General features: G+C 43.3%; 1 protein-coding gene across 1 annotated transcript in view; it reads right to left on the reverse strand.

Annotated features, from left to right (window-relative positions):
- The window catches only part of STAB1 (stabilin 1), a 98,474-nt gene extending 72,106 nt beyond the window's left edge, over positions 1–26,368 (reverse strand). The window contains exons 1-14 of the mRNA XM_074958262.1: positions 26,353–26,368; positions 25,026–25,066; positions 21,788–21,924; positions 19,329–19,444; positions 17,670–17,755; positions 16,053–16,122; positions 14,317–14,412; positions 13,729–13,845; positions 12,217–12,413; positions 11,865–11,995; positions 9,074–9,201; positions 6,789–6,880; positions 4,750–4,878; positions 2,260–2,406 (exon numbers count right to left, since the gene is read on the reverse strand). Coding sequence (XP_074814363.1) covers positions 2,260–2,406; positions 4,750–4,878; positions 6,789–6,880; positions 9,074–9,201; positions 11,865–11,995; positions 12,217–12,413; positions 13,729–13,845; positions 14,317–14,412; positions 16,053–16,122; positions 17,670–17,755; positions 19,329–19,444; positions 21,788–21,915 — 1,437 coding nt within the window. The 5' untranslated portion in view covers positions 21,916–21,924; positions 25,026–25,066; positions 26,353–26,368. The remainder of the gene's footprint in view (positions 1–2,259; positions 2,407–4,749; positions 4,879–6,788; positions 6,881–9,073; positions 9,202–11,864; positions 11,996–12,216; positions 12,414–13,728; positions 13,846–14,316; positions 14,413–16,052; positions 16,123–17,669; positions 17,756–19,328; positions 19,445–21,787; positions 21,925–25,025; positions 25,067–26,352) is intronic.
- Between the last annotated feature and the right edge of the window lie 1,030 nt (positions 26,369–27,398).

Here is a 27,398-nt window from a genome sequence, read left to right on the forward strand (position 1 = left end):
AGCAGATAGACCCAGAGCAGGGGAAAAACATTACATGCATGCACACACCTGAAAACATGAAGAAAAACCAGTGCCCTTTGTTTTGGTAGGGCTGTCTATGAGGACATTTTTGTTGTGTTGATAACAGTTATAGTGCTTTTTTTAAAACACCAAAAAATTCAAAGACTGAAAGGACAATGTGCAAGGAAAAAGATAACCCAGATTTGGTTTTGTGTTTGTACAGCACTTAACACAATGGGGTCCTGGGGCATGACTGTGGCTCCTATGCTCTACGGGAATACAGCTACTAAATAATAATTGATGGCATTCCAGAAAGTCAAAGCCTATACTGAAAGAGTGTCCCTTTCACAGGATTACTGCCCTGTGAAAGTTCCTGGAATTAGCACACTGGTCAGCAGAAAGTGCTGCACAACCAACAACCAGGGCTGATACAAACATGTTTCTAGAGATAACACCACAGAAAATAACTCATGTCATCATTATTCTTCATGGCACAGTGTCACAATGGGAAGGAAGTGTCCAAAGGTGCATGGAAAAAGATCATCTGCTGAGAAAGCTCTCTGTGTCCTGCAGTCTCAGACAAAGCAGTGTCTTTCCACGCTCTGCAGCATACAGAATGGCACCACTTTTGAACCCTGCTGCTTGGGTGCAGGCTGGCCAGATCTACCAGCTGCAGTAAGGCAGTGCTTATCACAGTAGGACCATGACACTAGGTACCAGTATTATCATGGTCCTCCTGTGCCTTCTGCTCCTGACAGGGCAATAACTGACACTGCGCTCTCTCAAGGCTCCTGGTTTCCATTCATGAGGGTGTGGGGATGAAAAAAAAACCCCTCCTTTCGAAGCATGGCTCTTGCACCATCTCAGCTTTAATGGATACCCCCAATCCTTGGTCTCTCCAGGTTCCATCAAGCATGCTGCAGCAGGGGCTCCTGTGGTTGATGCCACAGTTTTATCTGAGGAACTGGTAGGTGTATGTGCCAAGGAAAGCGTGCTGGGTCAGCCCTACTATCAGGTTAATCGCATGCTAAGCAGCAGTGAGAGCTGTTAGCACAGAGCTACCACGCATTTATCCATGTGTCTAGGAACATATAACATGCTTATTCCATGAGGCAGCTGAGCACCTGTGTATGTAAGACTCAGTTCAGCTCTCACTGATTTCAGTGGGAGCTGGATCAGGTTACAAGGCTCTGTTTTTTACTACTGTACTCTTTAAACTCTGCTACAGTACACAAGAAAATGAAAAGAAGTAACTTAAGTGGCAATGCAGGGATATTCTTAAATATCAATGAAGGAGACAATGGACCCTGTATAAAGCCACAGGGCTCTACACAACCAATGTGACAGTGAGAGGAGCTGAAAGCAAGATATTTGTACATATTACTGCTTTCTAGTCTAGCCACTTTGTAAAATAGGATACTCACATTTTCTATGGGCATGATTCTGCACTGCCCTGCACCCTATGTGAATCATTTACATCAGTGCAAACTGAGTGTAGGTTGCTACCCAAACACTACCAAAGCAGAGTGGCAGCATTTTACATCTACTTGGCAAGGGTGTAAATGGGTACACAAGGTGCAGGGCAGTGAAGAATTCAGTTCTTTGTCTATGAACACAATCATACGTGCAACAGCTGCAGCAAAAATACCACTCCCAGCTAGGGGAGAAAACGTCTGTGGCAGTACTAAGAATTGAACCCAGAACTCTAGAACCTCAGTCCAAAACCTTAACCAAAAGACAGCCCCTTCCTTACAAGAGTGGCTTCAAAATGCAAAAATCAAAACTTGTAATATTTCCTTTTTTGGGGGCACACTTTGAATGCAAACACCGCCATTTATATAATTCAGTCTCATGGGAAAGTGAAATGTGATGGGGACAGAATTGCCCTTTTTGAAAAAAAAATCTTGGTTTTAATATTTGTTGAAAAACTTTCACTCATTTTGCATAACTTGGCTTCTATCTCATCCATTATTAGGGAACTTATACTGCTGAGGTTAAAATTCTCTAGTTATACAAAAGCCAGCACAACCCTCACTCCTGAGTCTGCAACCAGTTCTTGGAGTGATTGTTGCTACTTCTTAACGGTGCTCTGAAACCGAGTGAATTGGATTAGTCAGAAACAGAAAACAAAATATATAACATTATACATGAAACAAATGCCTCATTGATTTAAGATGATTAACCTTTGGACTAGATTTCTGTAAACGGTGTATTATCATATCCTTCAAAGGACAGAAGAGAAAGGAATGTTCAATGTACCTGTGGATTTCCAAGGCTGCGAAAGCTGGTTGTTTTCCTTAGAGTGTTAACAATATGTATAATTCCATTGGATGCTGGTATGTTCGACTGAATGACGGTATACAATACCCCTGGCTGGTCTTGATACCTAAAGCTCTTGCTGTAGGACTGGGATAATAATAAAGGATTATTTCATTATGAAAAATATATCAAAGGGATCTCTGAGTATATATCTGTAAAACTTCATTTGATTCAATTCCTGCTTCGGTGAAACAATATGGCCATGAGCTTACCTGGGGTTACTAGGGAAAAGATGTATAAAGATCATACTAGGGACCGGTCCAAGCTGTGATACTTGGACACAATCTTTGAGTTGTGGGGTGTTTGGATCTGGAGGTCTGGTTAAGCCCCATTACCAAGATGGGATCAAGCCAGGAAGTTCAGAATTAGACTTGCCCAGTTTAGAACCAGACTTCTGGTCAGGGCACAGCTCTACATCATACAAGGATGAGTTCAGCAGAAACATGCCGTAGCCTGGATCGAGCACACGTGAGGAGGGACTCTGTACCTGCTTGCATGTTGCTGGGCATGGGAGCAGCAGGATCTAGGGGCATCTTTGGAACATGAGACCTGGCTATCACCTTCATTTGCCCCAGATGCCAGACAAAGGTCACTGAAATATGGCCCAAGCAATCAGTCTCATCTTACTACAAAATATTACTACTGGTGTATATTCTTCCTACAAACAATGCCTACAGATACCGCACTGAGTATAAAGTGCAACTTAACACTCCAGGGTCATTCAGAAATGTCATGTCCAACACCAAACAGGCACAGGCAAATTCTCCTGTGTTTTTCATTGTACATTTCTTGAATAGCTCCGCCCAGCTCTGAACTCCAGTTCACACCATTAAGAGCTTTGGACACAACTAAGGAAGGGGAAGGGAAGACTTTCCAGATCAACGACTGCTGAGTAAACAAAAAAAAACTATCCTTGTAAAGCACAGCTCAGATTCCACAGCCCCCAATGCCACTTTGCCCTTCTGTGAACCCTGCATATATCAAAGCCCAGAACCAAGGTCAAGGCTGGGAAATTGGGAGAGGAAACATACTGATGTCCCTTGGCCAGCTGTGCAAGTCCACATGGCAAAGGTGCAGGATGAAGAGAGGACAATGGATGGAGGGAAACATAAGCCAAATGTGGCCTCACCCTGCCTTTCCCCGCTAAAAAATCCCAGATACTAGAGCAGAATCATTAAAATCTATTTTGTACAGTGAAAAAAGGGTGACTGGAAGGGAAAATGTTCAGAATTTGTCAGCTACTAGCCCACAGGACAAGCATTCTGAAGGCAGACTTACTGCTTTTACCAGCAGGGACACATGTATTCTGTACACTGTTGATAACAGGGGAAGGCGTCTCTTTTACCAGATATGCAGATTATTTAAAAAAAAACATTGACTATTTTCAAGATTAGGGGCCAAATTCTGACCCTTTCACCTGCCTCTTTATGCCACCCTCGCAGTGCACAGGGGCAATAAAAGAGAGCTGCCCCTGAGGGTATATGCACACCTGGTGTATGTTCTGCTTGCAGACTCCTGCAAAGGGGCACGCTGGGAGCCAGGCCCAGGATGGTGAGAGACAAGAGAAATTCTGGGCTGCACAACAGCCCATAGGCAGCAGGTCAGGCTACTGGGAGTACTGTCAGCCTCTGGGGTTGCTCTAACTGACGCTGAAAGACACCTTTCCCTCCCTGCCTAGCTAGGTCTTCTGTACTGTGCCTCTCAGGAAGCACACCACAGAGTCTGGTGCGAGGGGCGTTGTTAGGATCTGCTATAATCCAGAACCAGGCAGGCTGTAGTTTCCCTACACTATATACAAAACTGGTGAGACCTCATCTCCTAGACAACACACTGTTCTAGGCATCTCAATTCAAGGACAATATAGATAGAGAAAAGCTTCAGAGAAAAGCAGCAAAAATTATCACAAAGGGGTTGAGGTAGACTTACAAGGAAAGATTAAGAGACTGTAATATGAAGCTGTGGCTAAAAACAAATAAGGGGAAGTACCTTTTCCAAGTATAAGTTTCTGAAGGAGAAGAGCTAAAGAGGCCAGAAAAAATTGTTTGGGGGTATATCTAGGAGTAACTGGATGAAACAGAGTATCCTAATCAAAGGATAATTTATGCTGAATATTGGTCTCCGAGGGAAAGTAGGGGAAGGTTCATTGCTTGGGTTATTTAAAACTGGATGCATAGCATATAGAACAAACAGCAGGTAGGGAACAATCAATCTTGTATTGACACGGAGATGTAATAGAAGACATAATAGGTCATCTACTCTGTGATTTGATTATTACATTATGGAACAAACGAAGTCCTAAACTGGTCAAAATGCGGCAGAATAAGGAAGAAAGGATTCTGGCATGAAAGTGTGTCAGGGATACAGCTTTACACCTTTGTCCCCGTACCATGTGAAAACGGCAACCTGGTACCTAGTACAATGTTGTGATACCTTTATCTGATCATTAAATGTGAGCTGATGCCCAGACAACGTCCACAGCGTCTTGATCTTGACCATATCTTCCACCAAATGCTGACCAGGAATTATATGCATTTTGCATAAATGCTGGGCAATTGTGTCCTTTATGGAAATAAATCAGAACACAGGGAGAACTGATATGCCTTCCAAAAAAAAGTAAAAGCTTGTACATAGTTTCAGCTGTCTTTCCAGTCTAATACACATAGAAAAATACTTTACATACACATTCCGGATCAGAAAGTGAAGGCATTTCCTAATTTATATTCAAATCAGTGCTCATCTACACAGAGAGTTATTCCAGAATAGCTATACCTGACTAACTCCATGTGCGGATGCTTTTATTCCAGATCAGTTACTTATCCTGAATTAGTTTAATCTACTTGCATCCACACATGGAGTTAATTGGGAATAGTTAATCCACTTTAAAATTCACACCCTAATTTACCCAAATTAACTTTCACATGTAGACAGGCCCTTAGAAGCCTTTTACAGCAGCAGTGGAGTTTAGGTTTATCTATTTTAAGGTCAGAAGGTACCATTAGGATGATCTAGTCTGACTTTCTGCATAATATAGGCCATAGACTCTTACCCAGTGATTCCTGCAACAAGCCAATAACTTCTGGTTGAAGCTATTTGTGTGTGCATGAGCAAGAATAAGAGTCTGATCCAAAAGCAAGTGATTTTAAGGGGCTTATTTAGAGAGAAACCTATTGGATTTGGACAAGTTATAAGACTGCCCCTCCATCCAAATTCCACATCCAATGTTTCACAAGGAAACTTCTGCTCACAAGGAAACTTCTGCTCACCAATACACAGTACAATGTGGCCCACACAGTTTTATCAAGGACTTGCTAAGTACATTATATATTTTTTTAAGTTTCCCTGATTGCATGGTTATTTTTGTTATGCTGTATGTGTAGGAATTACATTTCTGACACAGTCCAACAAGCCAGTTTTGGAGTATTTTTTAGAGGTACTTCATCCTTGTTTCTGAGTGTTCTAAGGTAACAAGCAGAAAGCTGGCTTAGTTTGTTTTAAATGTTTGCTGAATAACCTGCACGTGTACCTCCTGTCTGATCATGTTTGGCAGAGTTTTCCATTCTACAGGGGAAATGGCATATAAGTGTTTCCATCTGTTTTATGGTTGGTTTCGTTGCATTTGTGACAAATGTGAAAATGAATACAATTTCATAAAACATTTAAAATGGTAGCACGAAAGGGATTTGCATGGTCTACTACAGCACAGGACTGGGAATTAGGGACTGCTGAGCTCTCATCTTGGCTCTGAAACCCATTGCTTTGAGCAAGTCAACACCTTGGCTTCTCCATCAGTAAAAGGAGCATCATACTAAGAGATGGCCCCAAGACGCAAAACCTGGATGTAGGTAACAAATACGGCAGAGTCTGGAGGAGTTTTGGATGCAGAGTTTTTGTTTAACCTCTTGTCTTAAGGGTTGGGATTCTGAATCACTCAAAGTTTGGATCCCAGGTTCTGCTCAAGCCCATCTCTAGTCAATACTTAATATCACAAGGGCTGAGGAGCCATTCATATTTTTAGAAATGGTTTATGGTGGGATTTTAAAAAGCACTCAGTCACTGATGTTAATGGGAGGAGAATTAGGCCACAGCTGAGTGCTTTTGATAATCCCGGCCTTAAAAAGTAAAAGGCATACAAAGTGCTGAGAATTATCACTGTGTCACAAGCAGAGGTTTTCAAACAGATTAGAGCAAGCAAGAGCTAACAGATTCATAATCATGTTCAGCGGTAAAAAAATGTCTATTAATAAAGAAAGGAGAAAAGAAAGAGGAAAGTTGAGATTTGCAAAGCAACGCAGGGGATTTAGCATCTCCCATTAAAATTAATCTCAGCTAGAGTCTGAATTGTATCTCAGTGGAATTGTTTCTAAACCTAATGCATTCCAAAGTTTCTCTCTGACAGGTCAGCTACTCTTTAAAGACTACAGAACTCAAAGCATGAAGAAGTGAGGTTACTAAAAGGGGGTGACACTTACGTTGAAGTCAGTTCTTTCACTATACAGTTGAAGGCTTGGCACAAAGACTGTGAAAGGCCCATATTTTGTCAGTGCCAAAGAACACCCTGAAGCTGTTAAAAAACAAAACCCCAAAACAGTTACTAAGCATACAGAACAACATAAATTACCAGTTTTATTTTTCCTCTTGTTGGGGAAGGAGGGGTTAACACATCCCTGTGTCTTCAGCCTAAAGTGAGTGACCAGAGTGAATTTATGGGGAACTGGATGGATCAGGGGATTGGTAGTGGGATATCACAATGCTAGCTTGGCAGTGAAAGTTATTAGTTAAGAGTTAAGTCTTTCTGTTACCTTCAGTGGGTTTTAGATCAAGGCCTAACCTTGCAGAACAGTTTCAACACTAAGTCTCAGTTTTCACATGCTTATAACTTTCTGATGTGTACGGTTGAACTTTCATGATCTCTGCACAAAGATGAGTCACTTCTGGATATAGTTAGACTTCATTGCATGAATTCTTTAAGGGCCTGATCCAAACCCCAGTGGCGTTGATGAGAGTTTTTCCGCTGACTTCAGTGGGCTTTGGATCAGAATCCAAGTGCCCAACTTCACAAACTATTTAGGAAAGTTTGTACAAAAACGAGCTTTTGCCAGGTTGGGGCCTAAATGTGCAGCCTTCACATTGCATTAACACATTCTTCACCTCCCCGCTATGCTTATAAGAAGCACCCAGGATTTTTTTCAGGGCAAAAGGCAATATGCCACATTTATTGGAAATACAACAATTAGCATATGCATTTACTTACACACACGCGCACACACACACACAGATTTCCACCAGTCGATGTTATAGTTACCAGTTTAGAGTTCAGATTAATTTAGTGGCCAGCTACGTTGATGACGGGTAGGTAGGAGCTGGGTTTTGTCGGTTGCAATATGATGCTTTGGGGAAGTCTTGGCAGGATGAACCCAAAGTTTTATGGCAAGGCCCACTATTTATATAGTGATTTTTTTTTATTGGGACCAACGAGTTTTGCACCATCATGCTGTAATTAATTGTTTGATGAGTGCTTGTTTTTTTAAATTGTTTTCTTTATTTTTTATTCAGTTTTTTAGGGAGTTATTCCATGCTGATTTTGATTACAGCTATTTTGCTTTTATTGAAAGGTGCCTGTTTTATTTTTAGACTAGTTAATTTGCCCTCCTTTGACATTTTAATATAATAGGGGCATGTTGCAATCTTTTGGCGCCCTTATATTTGTCTTTTTTTTTTTTTTTTTAAGAACATTTGGTCAGGTGATGGCCTTTACACTTATTTTTTTTTAACAAACATACATTTCTCATTCACACACAAAACAGAATTGATTTACACAGAGCATTTGAACAGGAACATCAAATTGCAATGCAAGAGAAAACAATCATTGCATTCTTTTACTTATTTTAAAATACTAAACCTACAACAAAGTGGTGACCCTAAAAGGTCTGTTACTGCCTTGAAATCAGCTCAGACACAGATTCTGGCTGATGCATCTTTACCAATGGCCCATTAGGCCATTCCTTTTTGCTTTCGGAAAGGGTGGCTGGCAGGACATGATCAAATCATACACTAACACATTTAGTACATGCTACATTATTATTCTTTATTTTTTATTTTAAATTATACAAAATACAAACATAAAATCTTACTACTACACCCTCCATGTGTGCAGAGCTCTGACTTAGTTAAGGAGTGCCAAAGTGCACAAAAAGTGGAAGCCTTTCATCTCTACAGTGCCAGCTCAAATCCAGCCTACTGTCTGAGCGTTGTTTGGTGGCCTACGTGAAATCAAGGAGGTGGATCTCCATCAAGTCTTAGCAAACAAGTATCCACAGCGCAAAATCTCTATCATTATTTGTACCATTTTTGGACATCTTAACAAAGAGCCCAAGGAATGAAAGAGTAATGAAGTATGAACAACCATCTAAGTAGTCCCTGCTGGTTGAGGAGTGTTGATGGACTGATGTGGTGAAGCTTATGCCACCAAGGTCTACGCTTCACCAGCTTTGTGGACAGAGGACCTCAGTCACTAGGGCTGTCAATCAGCACTAATACCTCTCACACAGGAATCATCTCTGTGGTTTGTTAACACGCGCAGAGCTGGGAAGAGCCCCATCATGCAGGAAGAGTTCAGATGTAGATTCCTTGACACTGCTTTATCTTTTCATATAACATTAGACATCTCAGTTTTCTTTCGAATCTTAACCATTCACTGGCAGCACCCAAGCCCCATCTTAGCTCCATTCCCCAAAATAATTCAGAAGAGCATTACCAAACATTTTGTTTGCACTGCTTAATTTCTTGTACCATCTTCCTCGAGTATTCAGCTGAGAGATCTCACTCATGACATTTTTGTAGCAACTTCTCCCATCTCCAATCTCCCCATCTTTGCAGACACAGCTAAAGAGTAAGATATGAGTGAGAAATAATAGTCATTACAAAAATGGTTCTTGGTAGGCTTGATAAAGTCTGGATGTGATCCGTTCATACAGACTAGAGACTTTGACTACACACTAATCTGTTAAAACCTAAATAAATAGCAGGGAGGAACAATGTAGGAAGTGGAGAGATTGATGAGACCCATCAGATCAAATCCACCCCCCTCCGTATGAAATAGAATTAGCAATCCAAAAACACAATGTTGCAATATTTTGTATCTGAAGATGCTACCTGGGAACTGCACATTAAACAAGATACCCATTATACTGAGAATATGAAATACTCCTTAAAAAAAAAAAAAAAAAAAAAAAAAAGAGTATTTGACACCCATTAACCTACGACTTCCAAATGCCAGACAGAAAGGATGGGCTCTGCAGGATGTGCAGAAGGTTAATAAATCTAAGCTCTAGTGAACCAAGGGGGAAGCGGGGAGTGAATTCCAAAGCTGAACATCCTTCATGGACTGCGCCCTGCCTGCAGCTCCTTGTTTAAATCCAGGGGAGTGCTGCCACTGATCACAACCAGGACCGTAATACATAGGGGAGAGGTGGTTTCTTACCCTGCGCAGAACCCAAACCATTAGGAATTTACAAGTGAAAACCAACAACTTAAACTCCACCCAGAAGCTTATAGGCAGCCAGTGCAAGTTAGAGAGCACTGACAGAAGGTGTTTTGGTGAGGCTTTGACTGTATTAGGGCATTTAGTTTTCCAACAACAGTGCAGCTGCACTGGCGGTAGCAATAGTGTATTAGCGTAGACAGGACTCGGGCCTTTTAACCACCGTGTCATGAACAGCAAGTTGATATACTGAAACTGATAAAATGAGCAAGTGGCCTCATTCTGCACCAGCTTCAGTTTTCAGATAGTCTCCAGGTGTCGTTCACATAGAGCGTGTGACAATAATTTCACCTCGGGGTGACAGATGCAGCAGTGGGCCACAGCTGCAATGTCAGTAGCCAAGAGATGAAATCACACCCATCTCACCAGGTACACGTGGGATAAAACACTCTTGGCTACACCTGTCACCGGTGAATCTGAACAGCCACAGTCGGTCAGGACCTTAGTTTTACATCTCTTCCAAAAGCAGCAGCTGAGCTGCCCCTTGTACCATGCTGCAGCCCGGGGTTCAGGACTGACTCATTAGATGGTGGTCTTTCTTCTGAACCACCCTCAGCACTTCCTGATGGCCCTGAGATTCCCTTTGGAGTTTTCCAGTCCTACCCAAGGCCTAGCTATCGAGCTGTTTAGTATCTGAGCACTTGAGGCCATGCTTCACACCCAAGGTATTAGTGCCAATCTAGGGAATGTTGTTTTTCTAATGCTATGTCCCAGAGCCCTCAACTTCTACTCATCTCAGTGGATTTCCAGCTCCACTGGTCCAAACAGACTGCCCAGTGTTTTCCAAGAGCCAGCTCTAGGCATATTGAGGCCCCAGGCAGGCTAATGAGTTTTGCAACAAAGCTTATCTGCATGTGAAAATCTCTGTCCCAGTTCACACAGCTTTGCAGCAATCAGGCAGCAGCTTCTTGGAATCTCAGTCTGAAAACTGCACTTTTTCCTGTCTGGGTTCAATCCAAGTATCAGTTCAGCTATTGTTATTTCAGAATTGCAGATAGCCACACACAGGGCAAGGGGAGGAGGTTTACATGGCTCCAGCCTTGCAAAGGGCCAAATAACGGCTGCTCCAGAGCAGAGGCCCTAGAAGAAGAGTGAGAAGGGAGCCCTTCCCCCACCTTGCACATCCCCAGAAGTGAAGCCATAATTTGTCTGATTTGAGCTGGGGGGCACAAGAGGGAGAGACCTTTTAGTGCAGCCAGCAGTGTTAATGGCACCTGAGGGACAGCATCAGAGATGGGGCCATGGCTTCCCTCTTTTTTCCCTGCAAAAGGCCATGGCTACGCCCTTTATACAGAGTAGCAAGGGACACCCCTCACCGTGCTCCCTCCGCAGCCCAAAAGGCATTACACCAGGGATGTTCCCAGACACTGTGGCTCAGGCAGTGCTCCCCTTTCCGAGGGCTGCTCAGCCTCACATGAAACATGATTAAGCCCAAAGTGTTTGCTCAGATGAGCACTTTTTTTTTCTACAGGAATTGTTTTAAGGCTAGTTTTAGTATGTCTCTCCGCTGTGCTGAGCAGTCAGACCCGGCACTAAACTGGCCTAAAATCCTAATTCATTCTCCTGGTCACCGGCCTACACTGGAAGAGTGTTGAAGATTCTTTCGTCAAACACACATCACAGGGCCCTGTCCAGGAGTCCTCCTGTAACATGCTGGCAAAGGGTGTGCTGTGGCCCTCTTCACATGTCTGTCCCACTAGATAGCTTACTACTGCTACCAGCTAATGAGGTTACTCCTTTAGCTCAAGTGGTAGAGGACTGATGAAACACTGAATGTCCCACGTTCAGCCCCTCTTATGGCCCAGGTGCAGGGCTGTCACAGCTACTTATGTAAGATTTTTATTTGTTTCAGACTCTTATTTTTGTTCTTTTCAAAACCATGACCACAGCCAGTATTCCCCACCTATCTCTCTGGTTTTCCAATATTATTCAGCTCATCCAAATAAAAGCCTTGTTTTAGTTACAAAAACAGGCATCTTTAATGGCGCTTTTTGGAGCAACTCACCTGGCAGTCCCATCTGGATTGATTTTACATTTTGCAGTCATGTCACAGAAGTACCGCTGACACTCACTGACAGATGAGCAGCCTGCTGAAGGATACGGGCCACTCATTCCAGGCTTACACACACAAGATGACTAAGGAAAGCAAAATCAGATGATTAAAATCTTGCAATCACAGATCAACTTTTATTCAAGAGCATCCCACAAAAAGTTTGGATGATCTATCCTTGCAAAAACAAAGTTAGGATAACCGCTTTGGCCAATGCAATTTAACCCAGCGAGACTCGCTGGAAGAATTAGTTACCTGGTTTTCTACTGCTACATACAAATTCATTAGAAGCAATTCTTCACCTTACCTTTCCTGGGCCTTTATAGAGACAGATGGTGGAATTCTCAGGGCAGCCTCCATTATTGGTAATGCATGGATTGATAGGTTGGCATACCTTCCCATCTCCATGATAACCATCTTTGCAAGTGCATTCATATTTTCCTGGTCTTAGAACCTTACAGACAGCTAACGAGGAGCATGGTGATGAAGTACAAGGATCCTGAGCTATACATAAACACACAGAGATGAGAGGGGAGCATAACCAAGTCTCTCATTAAAAACCAGCACTTGAAGTACTACAGTAGAAACCTTCTGATCCAAACATAATTGGGGATGTGAAATTTATTCAGTTTAAACTGGGAAACTTTTCGACTTATATAACCCATTGTCAGACAATGGAGATTTTTTGGCTGAGGGATTTGGATGAGTGAGCTGAGCAGTTCTCATTTCATATTAATAGCGTAAAAGTTAATAAGAGAAGGGCCAGAAATGAGAAGTTTGGGTCTCTATCTGAACTTTTACAAACTCTGGGGGTATTTGAAACCAGAGTTTTGGTCCATTAAGGTCCCCAAATATGTACGGTGTTTGGATCCATCCACCTCTAAATAGTAATTTATGTTTAAATAGTAGTGTCTTTTAGTCCTAGGAAAAGCAATTCATGAACATAAAACAAATTTTAAATGAGAGAGAGAGAGATCACTAACAATTCATGAAATACAGACACCTCTGGGGTGGAAAACAGCAGCCATTAAAATTGCATAGTCTTACATGTCATCTAAAACTGGCACTTCCATAAGCACACTAACCTAGCTCCATTTTGGCACATTAGCCTAGCACAGACAGAAAAAAGTTCTGTTATGGCCCAGGTTACTAGGAGTTCCTAAACACGAGGTCATTGAGGACTTCTCCATATGAACACTTAGTTCGTTGCAAGCTGGGGTATAAAGCCACCCTGCACTAGCCTGTCATGCACTAACTGTCCGTGGGGACCTGCTGCGGCACACAAAAAGTTTCCTACTGCACTTGATCTATTCCTATTTCAAAGTGGAGCAGTGCACATCAGGCTAGTGTGGGGTAGATTGACACCCCAGCTTGCCACAAATTATATGTTCATGTAGACAAGCCCAGAGACTCCACAGTGAGGTGCATGATTACATGCATTATTTAGCCTGGCTGCACTGTATGATTATTCACGCAGAACTGATTAACTCTCCAGAATCCTGTCCCAACACGACACATTCTCTCCAGCTCGCCTACCTACACAAGGAGCAGCCTCGAGGTCTTTACTTTGGTTTTCCAAAGCTCCCTTGCACAGAAATCTGTTGACTTCAGAACAGCGCTTGACACTCAGTTCTGCCCAAGTCAAGGGCTCAGGCTTGGGCCCCATGCATGTGGGAAAACCTGGCAGCACAACCACATTCTGCTAGAGGTGCAGCGGTGTTTGGTGCATCAGTGGCAGCCCCACACCACATAGATCCAGTCACAGGAGATTGTCCTGAATATAGGATTAGGAAGATTTGGTCACAGGGAGGTGTCTCACCTTGGCATATGCTCCCTCTCTTTCTATACCCTGGCATGCAGTCACATATTGCCATCCCGTTCATCAACACACACTGGGCATTGTTCCCACAGGCTACACTTCTGCAAAGGGGAAGTTCTGAAATCATAAAACAAAAGGAGGGTTCCCTCAGCTGCAGCGGATGCCTCTGGATAATACAACTTATCATCTGAGGAGGCCAAGAAATAATTTAAATGATTCCTGTTATTACTTGGGGTTTCAGTAGCATGCAGTGAACAGCATATGTGAATAATAAGGAAACTGCCCACGCCAAGGAGTTTACACTCTAGACAGATAAGGCAGACAAAAGGTAGAAGAAAGGAAGCATTAGCCCCATTGCACAGATGGGGAACTGAGGCCCAGAGAAGGCTGTACGACGCCCACGATCAAAGCCAGAGTCTGTCGCAGAGCTGGGATTGATTCTTGCTCTCCTAAGTCCTCACCCAGTTCCTTAACCACAAGCCCATCCTTCCTCTGTATTTTCAGACTATTTCTCCTCCTCTGGGGGCACATATATTGAGCCCACTTCATGATTTCTAAATTATTTGGGAGGGAAATGCCAACATTTACCTTGATCACACTTCGGGCCAGTGTAACCTCCATGGCAGGTACAGCTTCCATCACCAGAGATCCCGTGGTTGCACACTCCATGCTGACAGTCACACACTGCAAGAGAAACCCACACAATCACATACTGGAAGCTGCAGGGAACAACATGGGTGCTTGGGATACATCCACTAAACACACTGAAAGCTTATAAATCCAATCCAGGCTTTTAAGTCTACAGTAGGGTGACCAGATAGCAACTGTGAAAAATCAGCATGGGGGGATAATAGGATATAGGACAAAGCCCCTGATATTGAGCCATCTGGACACCTTAGTCTACAGGCAACTGTTCTTTAGCCTCTCACTCTTAGAGGCCAGGGCCATAATGAGGTTTTGCAAGCCACCCTCAAAAGGTGGAGGGTGCAGGGACTAAGAGCACTGAATCCCTGGAGGTGTCCTGTCTGGGGAGTGCAGGGGCAGGCAGAACATGCCCATGGGTGGAGCATGCAGCTCAGATGCAGCATCCACACCACCTTTTCAGAGATGCAGTTAGTCCTCCGTCCCCTCCTCCTCCAGTGATTGCTGCAGTCCACCAGCTAGCATGGAAGGAGAGAGGCCAGGGGACAGTTAGTGTCACTAAAGATGCTAGCACTTCTTGAATGCAAACACGAGGATCTTGGCTATCCCCTATGCCAATACAAGGGTGGGGGAAGAGGGGCAGGCATAATCTGGCTCTATGAAATGCAACATGTGAGAAACAGTGCAGGGATCTCTGCCGACATCAAATTTATTAGCTTCACGGGAAGGGCAATGTGGGGGAAGCTGAGAGACACTTGGGGGTAGGAGGGAACCAGCAAGCAGCCAGTGGGTGGGAACAGAGGTAGCAGTAGAAGATGTGTGGTTTTGGTTTGGGGGTTTTTTAAACCAAAAACTGCAGGGAGTTTTGGGTTACGGATGCAAAGGACAGTGGGAAAGGGGGGGATAGGAGAAAAAGGGACTGATCTGAGATCCCAGGTGGGAGAGACTGAGAACACCCATACTAAGAGATGGCTGTGATGATTCTTCTGTTTATTGAATATAGGAACAGCATCTTAGCCATCAAGCAGTGAAACTTGATTTAAACTACCCAGAACTTTAAAAGCTGCCACAAGCTTTAAAACCCTGTAAAATGCAAAGCCCAGTGATATTTGTCACTGATGTTATCAAAAATTTACCAGTTTGGGTTCAGAAGGGTTTAGATCAAAATATGTTATTCTGGTTTGTGTGTGTGTGTTTGTACACCATTTAAGTTTCACTTTAAATGAAGTTCTACCTTAAGCTTACAAGTGTGTGGCAAACTGATCACTCTGTTCCCAATGATTAAAGCAACCAATTGCGGGCCTAACTTTCCAATGTGGGCACCCAAACAGGATGCCCAAATCCACCTCTGGGAGCTCAGGAGTAGGTGAGGAACACCAGTGCTGAACAAGTCTCAGTGCTGCTTCCAGAAGTGGGATTTAGACATTCTAATGCTGGACCCACATTACACACTTGATCCTATAGTTTCAGCATCCTCCCCGTCAGGCAAATGCAAAACAGCCTCATCCCGGAGAAGGAAAATGATGAAAAAAGGCTGCAATTGCAGTTATAATTTTCAGACAGTAGCACCCGCCTCTCCACTGATCAGCCCTCCTATGCCATCCTCTTCCACTGCATTCATTTAGCGGTACGTGGGGATGTCTCTTTGCAGTTGATTTAGATTGTTCATTGCTCTAGTTTACCTGATTGACAGTCAGGGCCAAACAGATTCTCATCCAGACAATCTTGGCAGGCAGAGCCACCATATCTCCCCTAAAAGGACAAAAAAAATTGGTCAATCATTATTTTCTTACGATGTCACTTAGTTCAAGCTGCAAAGTGATAAATAACTCTTGTTATGTCTCCCCTCTTCCCCTTTTCATTTTCTGTTCATGCTCAAGTGATACAAAATAGAAACCTGCTCTTCCAAGTGCCTTACCAATAGCCCTTGCAGTAGAAAGAGAGTTGATGTAATTTTACCAATGAGCAAACAGCAGAACAATCATGGCAGTCATTGAAGAAACAATGTCTTTATCATGACTAGAAACAAAAGTACCAGTTCTCTCATGTGCACTCTCAGAGGGCTTGATCCAAAGTTCATTCATGTCAATGAGACTTTTTCTGTTTACTTCATAGGGCTGAGTATCAGGCCCTAAATTATTGCTATACCCAGTTTTCTTTCAGGCTTGGCTGTGCTGAACCACATACGTCAAACCCAGTTTCGATTTTTAGCTGGCCTCTTTTTCTGCTGATCTGGAGAACATGTTGAAATTTTGTGGCCTTTTTTGGTCTCGCTCACAGGTCTCGTCAGTCAGTCAATGGGGCTGTGATTTTACAATCCTCACAGTGTCTGGGTGAATTCTTTTATGACTGGGTTAGACCCTTCCTATGCTTTCAGGAACCAGCTGGGTATATGAGGCGTGTATGGGTACTGCGAGGCAGCTGCAGGTCTCATCTGTGAGACCTGCAGCAAGGAAGGACCTGACAAGGCCAGAGAGCTGTGTGTTTAATTTTGCCCCATTGCCTCCTCTAAGGTGAACTACCACATGCACATTTAAGCTCACGTAGGAGGGGTGTCTTTCAGCTTGTTCCCACAAGACTTGTATGAGGGGCAGTACTGACGTGAATCCATAGGAGCCCCTGTAGGAGCAGAACAGAGGCACCTTGTACCCTCCACCTTCTGGAGGGTGTTTGTCAGAGGAATAGGTACCCAGACCCCCAACACAGCAGGCTGGACAGGGCCCTGGGGATGGTTTGATGTGGACAGCCCAGCTAGAACTGGTAAGGATTCTGCCCATCTAGGTGCAGTATAAGGCCCAGATCCTCCAAGCTATTTAGGCGTTTTGATGGGAGTTAGGCAGCTAAACACTGTTGAGGACCTGGACCCTAAACTCCTTGGTGTGCACATTATTGTCAAAGAGAAAAAGTAAATGTGAGGAAAGTGCTGCCTATTAAGGTCCAAATACACCAGGCCTTCTTTCAGCCCAAGGGAAGCTATAAGACACAGCTTATTTCACTCAGGGAATGGGGGAAATCCCCCCACACCACTTGTCAGCTCCATCTCTTCCTAGAGATTCTTCCAAACTCTCACAGCCCTTGCTTCCTCATAGCACGTGCCTTGTACAACATGCGGAGGGGAATTCATTAGTCCTCCACAGCTGGCCCAGCCCTGCTACCCTACAAATCCGTACACTCATGGAAAACAACCATACACTTTTGGCCAGTCAGAGGGTTAACACCTTCCCTGCCGTCCCCTGGGCTGGACCTATATACCTCCATCACGTGGCATTACATTTCCTCACAGTACATCCCATACTGACCTCACAGGTGCAGGTTCCATTCCGTGTTATACCATCCAAACAGGTTCCATGGCCACTGCAGGGCTTTTCAGGTCCACCAGGGCATTCTGGCAAACAGGAGGCAGGCCACAGATAAGCAAAATCAACACTTGTGTCCCCGTATGCGTGTTTACAACAACCATTACTGTTATTGCAAACAGATGGGCTTGGAAGGAATGAAATGTCAGCCTGTAGGTGGCTTCAGTTGTGATAACAAATGGGGGTTCCTATCTCCACTGGATCACAAATGGTTTTATTTTTCTGTTGTCATATATGACAAACATTATCCATTCCATTAGGGACAAAGAGCTATAAAAGAGTCTGAGGAGCTGTAATTTACTTAGGCCAAGGGGAGCTGAGGACACTCAGATCTTTGCAGGATCAGGCCTTATATTGTTAGCTCCATTAGAAACAGGGAAAACCTGGACAGATTTTCAGCTGAATATTTAGGAAAAGCCAGTCATGTTGGAAGCTCAATTTGAGACAGCCCCAGGCCTACTTTTCAGAGGGATGGAGTGCCTGCAGCTCCCACTGACTCCAACTGGAGTTGGGGTGGGCAGCACCTCTGAAAATCAGGTGCCTGGTGTCTCCAGATGGCACCTCCAAAACGGGAGGGGGCTGCTTTAGAAAATGTTATGCTTGGCCTTTTGGGTCATCTGCGCTCTGACAGAGTCTAGATGCTTATTCAAGCCACCCAAGGCTGAAAGTGGGCTAGAAATCTCATCACCTCAGGCTCTCTCTGGAAATGGGGAGTCTTTTCTATTTTCAACTGTGCTGGTAAGAGCGTGGGATTTGCCTTGTGTAACTTAGGCCGTGTCTATACGTACAACGCTGCAGTGGCACAGCTGTACCAATACTGCAGCGCATCTGGTGAAGATGCTCTATGATGATGGGAGACAAGCTCTCCCGTCAGCATAAAAAAAACCCCATGTCCACGAGCGGGAGGAGTTTCTCCCACTGACATAGGGCTGTGCACATGAGCGTTTATATTGGTGCAATTTATGTCGCTCACAGGCGTGGTTTACTCACACCCCTACATGACATAAGTTATGCCGATACAAGCTATATTGTAGACATAGCCTTAGTAATTCAGCTTCTTGGCCTTGCTACAACCAGTGAGTGCTAAAACAAGAGGAAATGAGCCAAACATTTTCAGACTCAAATAGTTTGGTCTGAAACGTAACTGAGGATTCAGATCGGTTATTTTTACTCCTGGCTGGAGACGTCATGTGTTTACAGGTGGCTGTAGAGGCGACAAGCTGCAGAGTATACTGGGGTACTGAAGTTCCCAGAAGCGAATCTCTTTCTTTTTCCTTGGAAACTTTCTTAAAGAATAATTCTCTTTTAAAACATTTTTTTTAAAATAAGAGTACCTTCTGCAAAAGGGAGTTTTGCCATAAGTCAAAACACAACAGGGCTCATATCATGTGCTGGGGAGAGATTCCCTTCCTAAGACCTTCAAACTTCCCTACATGGATACTGAAAACCTTGGGATCCAGTCTAAGTGTCTTGGAAACATGAAAGAGAATCCTGAAAACAAATCACTCCCCATGGAGCTGACCTGCAGGACTGGTAATTCTAGGGCAGAACTTTGAAGTGCCTTCACTGGTCAATTACTGGAAGGACCCATGAAGAACCTACCATAGCACTCAGTACCCCAGAATCCCGGGCAGCATTTTTTCTTCTCAATTTCCATCTTACACATGTGACTGCACCCTGGTAGGGAAAGGGTGTCTTCTCCAAGCTTTACGGTGTATCTTAAATAGAAAAAGCCAAGATCAGTGATTGTAACAAACAGTTTGGGGACCTAACCTGTTCCATATGGATAGGACATGATAACAGATTAGGACAATGAGGGGAGATTTCTGAGCTGCTTTTTGATCCATAACGAGTAAACTGTTTGAAAAGCGCTCCATATGAATGAAGAGTGCAATACACTCTCCTGGGGCACGGAACCACAAGCACAACCCAGACTTAAGAGGTTATATGATGCAGGGCTCCGATTAATTCATTAACTTCCAATCAAATACTGGATCATGTTTTGAGCCCCAGTCTTCATCTTCAAAGCTCTGAAAGGGCTGCATTGTCTCCAAGACTGACCCTCCCTGCCTCCCTCATATTTGCGATCCATGGAAATAATGAAATATTCACTGGCACGGTTAAGGTTAGTGGGAGATGGAGACAGATCACCAGCCTCACTAAGGTCACGGTGTGCTGCTGAAGGGGCTCAAAGTGACCTTAAAGTGGCCCTAAAGAGGAAACTGAGGATTCCGCCCAGGGGTGGCAGGGAAGCATGTCAGAAACCTAAGTTGATATACAGCAGGCATGGCTGGCTTTAGAGCTCCCTTGCCCCACTTCTGCCAGAGGGGTCATGTTGTGGGCAGGGGAAGATGCTCCAGAGGCAGAGCCAGAGAGCAATGCACTCTGCTGATCTCCAGCATGGTAGTGCAGAGTGCTGAGTTAAAGTCACTAATGCATTTTTAATCCTTTGTCTAATTCACAAAGGAAAGAATGACCTTGTGATTAATGAACTCGATGGGGATTCAGGAATTTCAAGGTCAGTTCCCAATTCTGCCACAGGCTCCCTGTGCAACCTTAGAAAAACTACTATGTTCCCTCAGTTGTAAAATCAGTCTAATATCCTTCCTCTCTCGTGTCCCTCTGTCTGCCATATCTAGAACATAAGCTCTTCACAGAAGAGACTGTTTGTGTACACAGCTCCTAGCACAGTGGGGTGCTGATCTCACTTGGGGCCTCTAGGTGCTTCAGGAATCTTCATAATCATCATTTATAAAGGAAACATTAAAAAATATTAGTGCCTAGTCGTATAATTATTACTCCCTTAAATTTATCTTTGGCAAGAGCTTAACCTTCTTTCATCGACTCAACTCAAGTCTCAAGCGCCTTCTTTCACACTTTTATTGCTTCCATTGTGCCACTCTGATTACCAAACATACCTGCAATAACTGCAAAATAGCTGGGGCTATTTTTAAAATGTTTCCAGCTAGTAGTAAGGCACAGAAAACAGTGGACAATGGAGCTCCATGTTAACTGCTAAAGTTCACGATTGACTAGATTTGCAGATGATAATCTACAGCGTTCTGTTTTTTTACAACCTTTTGGTAAATTCATTTTCCCTTCACCCTTTTCCCATTACAGTTCAGCTACAGAAACATGTCTGGCTTAACAGAATGAGCATAATAAATACAGGAACAAGCAGCACTTCAAAAGGAAAATAAGAGGGTTAAAAAATTCAAAGGTGACACTGAATTTGGTTTGGTTGTCAGAACAGCAGAAGGGAAGTAACGGCTTCTGGGTCTATAACTGGTTCTGTCCTTGACTCAATATGTGACCTTGGACAAATCACATAGGCTAACATTTTTAATCTTGGGTGCCTGGAGTTAAGTACCTCCCATCCCAATCCCGCAACTTGTTCTGTGTGTACAGGCCCCTGTGACCACACAGAAGTCAATGGGGATTCACAAGGGTCTATTCACAAGAAACAAGCTGCAGGATTGGGGCCATAGACTGTATTTAGGCCCCTAAATAAAAGGGTCTTTATTTTTATGGGTACTTGTACCTGCAACTCCTGTCTGAACTCAGGTGAAGCTGTGAATTCTCATGACCTCTTAAATTCAGGCTACTTTAATAAAAGGTGCGTAAATATGGGTTTTGGTGCTTAACTCTGGGCACTCAACTCTGAAAATTTTAGTCACAGTTTCTTCCACAGGGTATGAAGTGTAAGAAATTAATGTCTGTTCAGTTCTCTGAGTTCTTCAGATGACTGCACTAGAGAAATATCACTATTAAATACTCATCTGTATATCTATACACATGACCATAAGTATGCATACATGAACTATGCACTTCAAGCTGCCTCTTCTTTAAGCCTAAACCAGAATTATATTGCTCCCCACCCAATGGTAGAAACCAGCCACATCTCTCTTTCTTTATTCTTATATAAGGCAACGTCTCCCTGGCCAGCAAAAAGCATGCCTTGAAATGCTGACTTATATGTGAGTATATACAATAAATACAAAAGAGTTATAGAATGGCCTGTAAACCTGGTGTGGCAGGCTGAACAGGGAGATGGGCCTTACCTGCACCCTCTCTCCCCTAATGCCTGGGTCATCTTTATCCACCCTTTTGGACACACCACTTTGGGGGCCGCAGCACAGGAGGTGCACGGTGTAGCCAAGGTGAACATCGTCTTGACATTGCAGTGCATGGATTTTAACTTTTAAAAAAAAAAAAAAAGCAAAGCATGAAATTGTTATCTTTAGTCACTGATCTGATCTTCCCCCCTTATCTCCCCACCCTGAGGACCCTGGTTTACACTGGGAATTTCATCAAGCGGGGCCAGCAGGCAGTGTAGCTACTTTAGTGCAAACCACAAATGCAGACAGGCTAAACCATGACTTTACACTGGTAGCAGCTTACTCCTGCTTGGATCTGGGATAAGGTGTATCAGTGCAAATAGAGCGATTCTGGTGGCTGACTCCAAGACCTGACTCTAATCTTATTTTCTTTTATTAGAGTAACAAATGTTAGTGGGTAAGGTTCCTTAGGGCTACTCTACACTGGCAACACTAAAGCGCTGCCACTGCAATGCCTTAAGGTGGCTTGTGTGGTCGCTCTCCCAGCGCTCTAAAAAACCCACCGCCACAAGGGGCGTAGCTCCCAGCGCTGGTGCACTGTCTTCACTGGTGCTTTACAGCGCTGAAACTTGCTGTGCTCAGGGGTGTGTGTTTTTCACACTCCTGAGCCAGAAAGTTGCAGCGCTGTTAATTGCCAATGTAGACAAGCCCTTATTGTGCAACAAAGATGAGGTCAGATGCTGACTTTGCTTCTCTTTGTAAATAATTGATCTTTTTCCAGCACATAAAGGCTCCCACCATGATCAGAGCCCCATTGTGCTAGGTGTGCACAAACACAATGTACTGCTGGAAAGAGCTTGCCGTCTAACTAGACAAGACAAAGGGTGCAAGGGGAAAAAGGTGTGAAGTAATTTGCCCAAGCCCATGCTTCAGGACAATAGCAGAGCCAGGAACTGAACCCAGTTTTTCAGAGTCCCAGTCCAGCATTCTGTCCACTAGAACACCATGCACTCCTGTTTTGCTCGACCTGATTCAGGTCTCCACAAAGTACTGTCACCAACATGATGGATTAATCCACGGCCTTTGTGGCATGTTCAAATTATTGACAGCCCACCCAAAAAGAAATGACACCATAATCCATCCTACCCACCCTGCTGAGACTCTGCTCTGCTGTACAAGTGATGGCCTAGGCCAGTTTGGAGAATAGGTCTGAGGCCTGCATGGGTAGAGTGGATGGGTAAAGTGGAATTCATGGCCTGCATCTGCGGGGTAGGAGCTCTGACTCATCGGGGGGTGACTATGGAAGGTCCCAGTCTGTACAGAAAGGGCAGAGTGGTGCATAGTGGAATGGTGAACAGGGTAACGGTGTTATTTATAGACTGTATATGGAAAATAAGGTATGATAAAGTAGCAGCAGTGGCTCGAGCCTAGGACTGTACAATAGAAGACCTGCGTTCCAGTTCTGACAGTTTCACTGGGTGGCCTTGAGCAAGTCACTTATGCTCGATATTCCTCAGTTTCCCCATCTAATTCCCCTCCTTCACAAATGAGGTGGCAATGCTTCATTCATTAATGTTTCTAGGGCACTTGAAAAGCGTGGCTGGAAGGCATGACAGAAATACAGTATACATTAGATTCCTTGCTCACTGCACTTTCCAGACAGAGTCCCTCCAATTTTGCATTGCATCTGCCTTTGATCTGATTAATAAAAGAGCCACCTGAAGTTTGGGCATTTGAATGCCCTTTAAGTGCTCTGCCTCCTCCTAAATCATGCCTTTTTAGACGGATGGACATCCCTAGCTCCCTTTGCTAATAGTCTTAAGGTCTCTCCTTCCATTGCCAACCCCTCTCTACTTTTTGATAGAGGGCAGCCCTTCCACAACTCTGTCATTAGAGAACAAGATTCCTAAATTTCTCATGCAACTTTATAGGCTAGTTTATTCCTCTGTCAGCAGGAGACAAGAAACGCAGTGGCAGCAGACACTTTGTAATATGAATGAACATGCCTTCCATCCTACTGAAATGGCTAATCTCCACCACAGACCTGAGAAAACCAGTCTAAATAAAGCCACATGTACATTCCTCACAATGCTGCTAATCATGAAAATTGAACTGGATGTATGAACCAAAACAAAAATCTGTCTAAGGGAAAACATTTCTTATTACTCATATGGACACTGCCAAAAAACAGCTTTCATGTTTTTCCTGTTGCATCAAGGTGCTTAGATACAACAGTGAACGGTGTGAGATATTCACCTAGATAGATCTATTTTCAAAGTTAATTACACACCTACATAGCACTGACATATAAGTCTACAATAACTAATCACTAGGTCCACTATCTAGCACTTACACGCAGCTCTACAACAAACCAGTGTGCAGGTAATGAAGGGATTTGTTTATTTATCTGGTAAGGAGAGAGATTTCAATTGAAAGTTTTTAAGGGTTTATTGTAAAATCTTACGATTTTTTAAAACCTGTGAGCTATGACAGACAATTCTTTGACAGTGAAGAAGCTATTGTTTGTTCATTCACTGAGACAGCTGCATTGTCTGATATGAATAAACACTGCTGTACAGATCAGCATGCAGTAGTTTACTCCCACCTCCTCATGCTTCCCTGGGCAGGTTTGGGATTGGATTCTGGACTGGGTTTTGCTTCTGTTGGGTTTTAAACAGGGTATCTTCTCAGTCTCTCTGAGAAGCATGAAGGCTCATCACTTAAATCTCACATTGGGCACAATGTCAACCTTAACCGTTTTCAAGCCAACTTTTCAACAGCTGCAGTTTAGAAATACTTTTAGAAAACACTGAGGAAATTCTACAAGGCACTTTAGGGCTCAATTCTACCAGGGGCAAAGTCCCCCTGAAACCAGTGAAGTTTGTGGGAGTCGAGGATGATCAGCCTCTTAGAGTATTGGGCCCACCTCATGCTGCTATTGTATCCTCTTTGCATTTAGTGCTGATAATGTGTAAATCAAAGTTTACTTAAGATCCAAGCAAAACTCCGTATCCTCAATTTTACATATACAATATAGACTATAGATATTACATACACACAGAGCAAAGGTAACAGATGGTCTTATAGCCTAATTAGGGAGGTGATTCAACATATAACTAAATTCACACTGAAACCATTTTGGGGGTGGGGGGTGTGTATCCTTCAGTAACACAGCAGCCATCTAAAAACGAGTAATTGTCCCACAATCATTTAACTGCGAAATAAAGACTTGCGAACTTACCTTCTGACTCTGCCCTTCAACTGTGGAAACGAACCATGCTGCTAAGAAGGAAAACAGTAACCCAGGAGGATGCATTTTCATGCTTTTACAGATGGGACCCTTTTCTTGAAGGGGGGGGGGTTGATGTAGAGTATGCAATTTCAGTAAGATAAGACCGCCTACTAAGAATCAGATCCAAGAAAAACCAGAGATTAAACATAAACAGGGAGAAAACACTTTCGCACTCTGAATCTCCTATTCCAAAGTATACAGAAGTAATTCTGCTACTTTTAATGTCAAACATGAGTCAACAACAGCTTTTTTTCTCTTTCCTTTTTTTAAACACACACACACACACACACAACCCTGTGAGTAGAAGGTTTACTGAAAACAGGAACATCTACGGATTTCCTCCCACATATCAGTTCAAAACAGATGGAAGGAAATCCTTAGCTTTCAACTGATTGGAATGAAATATGTTAACTGTATCCTTAACTGGAGGCAAACCCAAGAGACAAATGTATACTGTAGAATCTGGATGGCAAATCAATTTAATTTCATTGCTGATAATACGACCAAGTCAACCAAAAAACACATACATCCATTGCCTGTTGCAGCAGATATTTATTTGTTCTATAAGGCAAATCTTTGCAGATGGTCTATACGTTACTTAATAAAGATAACAAATATTGCCTATAAAGCAAAATTGGCCCCTTCGTTGGGGTTTGATGTTTATTTAAAATGCATGAGTTGCTCAACAAGAAGAGTGTTACATTTAGCATACCAGTGACTCTGTGGATGGCAGCAAAATATATAAATTATTTTCTAAACACAATACTGGTAGCTAAAGTAATTCAGGGAGGATGTTTTTCAACACTTGGAGTAATCAAGCCCTGAAACTTAAGAGACACGCTTGGCCTTGCATTGAGTTTGCAACTGAATATCTCTTGCTGTTGACAGAGAAAATTAAGAAGATTCACAACATGTTTGATGGGCGCTTTATCTACAAACGTTGCCAATAACATTCAATTTATTTCGTGGTGTAAGGAATTGTCCAAACAGCACTTAGCTGTAAACACCATTAGACCACGATGACAGTGACTAAGTATATTAATAGGTTTTTTTAGCCATTTCAAATGTGTGTATAAAAGCAAATCAGTCATTTTTAGAATGTGTTTGTGTGTATATATAGATGAACACAGAATGTATTAATTCTTAATACTTATATAGGACTTTGCATATCTATACACACACACACACAGCATGTATTAAAATACAGTACTTGGCATACACATTCCCACCAGAGTGCATAAAAATATGATAGGAAAATAATAGGTACCGTACTTACTAATGCTGTTAATTGTAGTCTACCTCTTCTCCCATCTAACAGAGAGGTACAGGCTGACAAACAGCGGTGCTATATATCTCCCAGCAACAGGAAGCAAACAAGGCAAAAATCCATTCACTGTGGCCTGTAGAAAAAGTCCCAGTCCCGCAACTCACTTCCAGCTTGATCAGATGATTCAGCCCATTTGCCCCTATGAGGCATTCTGATAACTGCAATTGTGGGACAAGGGCCATGCAGGCAGCATATCACTATGGAGCACACCCAGATAGACCCAGCCTCCGGTCCATACCAGAGTGAAGTACAGATCAGCGGAGTGGCATCAGGTGCCAACACAGTCACCATGGGGCCTGACATTCAAAAAGGTTGTGTTGGGATAGAGTAACGGAAGAAGGAGGCCAAAAGACAAACTGATATTCAGGAGAGGAGAAAGGGAAGGCCATGCATCTGTCCTTCCCTTTTCCAAGCATCAAGTACTCCCAGCCCAGCTCTACTTCAGCCATCATCTCTCCGGCACCATACCCACCCCAATCCAGCCACCTTCCCAATGGCAAATTTTCCCTTGGCTTCCATAGTGAAAAGCACCAGTAACCTAAAGAGCTTCCCAGCTGGGAAAGCTTCCCTCACCTTTCTTTCCTCATGAAAACCAACACCTCCCATCATGAGCATCCTCTGAGGCCCCAACCCATTGACCCTCCTGCATCCCCCAACTGAAAGATATCCTGATTTGGCTACCCTGCTCTTTGTGAAAACCCTCCCTTTGATAATAGAGGGACAAGTGCCTCGCTTTGCTATGGAAACAGCCCAGTTACCCATAGCAACAATATCTTAAACTCACCACAGATGACTCCCTTGGTCAGGCTGTAGATCAGAGCAATAGAATAGGTAGTTGCAATATATAAAATATGTTATCTGCTAAAATACATGAGCTCTGTTTACCACCACACTACTGCAATATGCCAGTCAAGAAATTAAAGGCCTAAATCTTTGTACCCCAAGTCATGTTACTAGTCTTTAGTCATGTGCATAGACTTCTCCTTATCATTAGT

The sequence above is a fragment of the Natator depressus genome, chromosome 7, assembly GCF_965152275.1.
Source record: "Natator depressus isolate rNatDep1 chromosome 7, rNatDep2.hap1, whole genome shotgun sequence".
In the NCBI taxonomy this organism is placed as follows: domain Eukaryota; kingdom Metazoa; phylum Chordata; order Testudines; family Cheloniidae; genus Natator; species Natator depressus.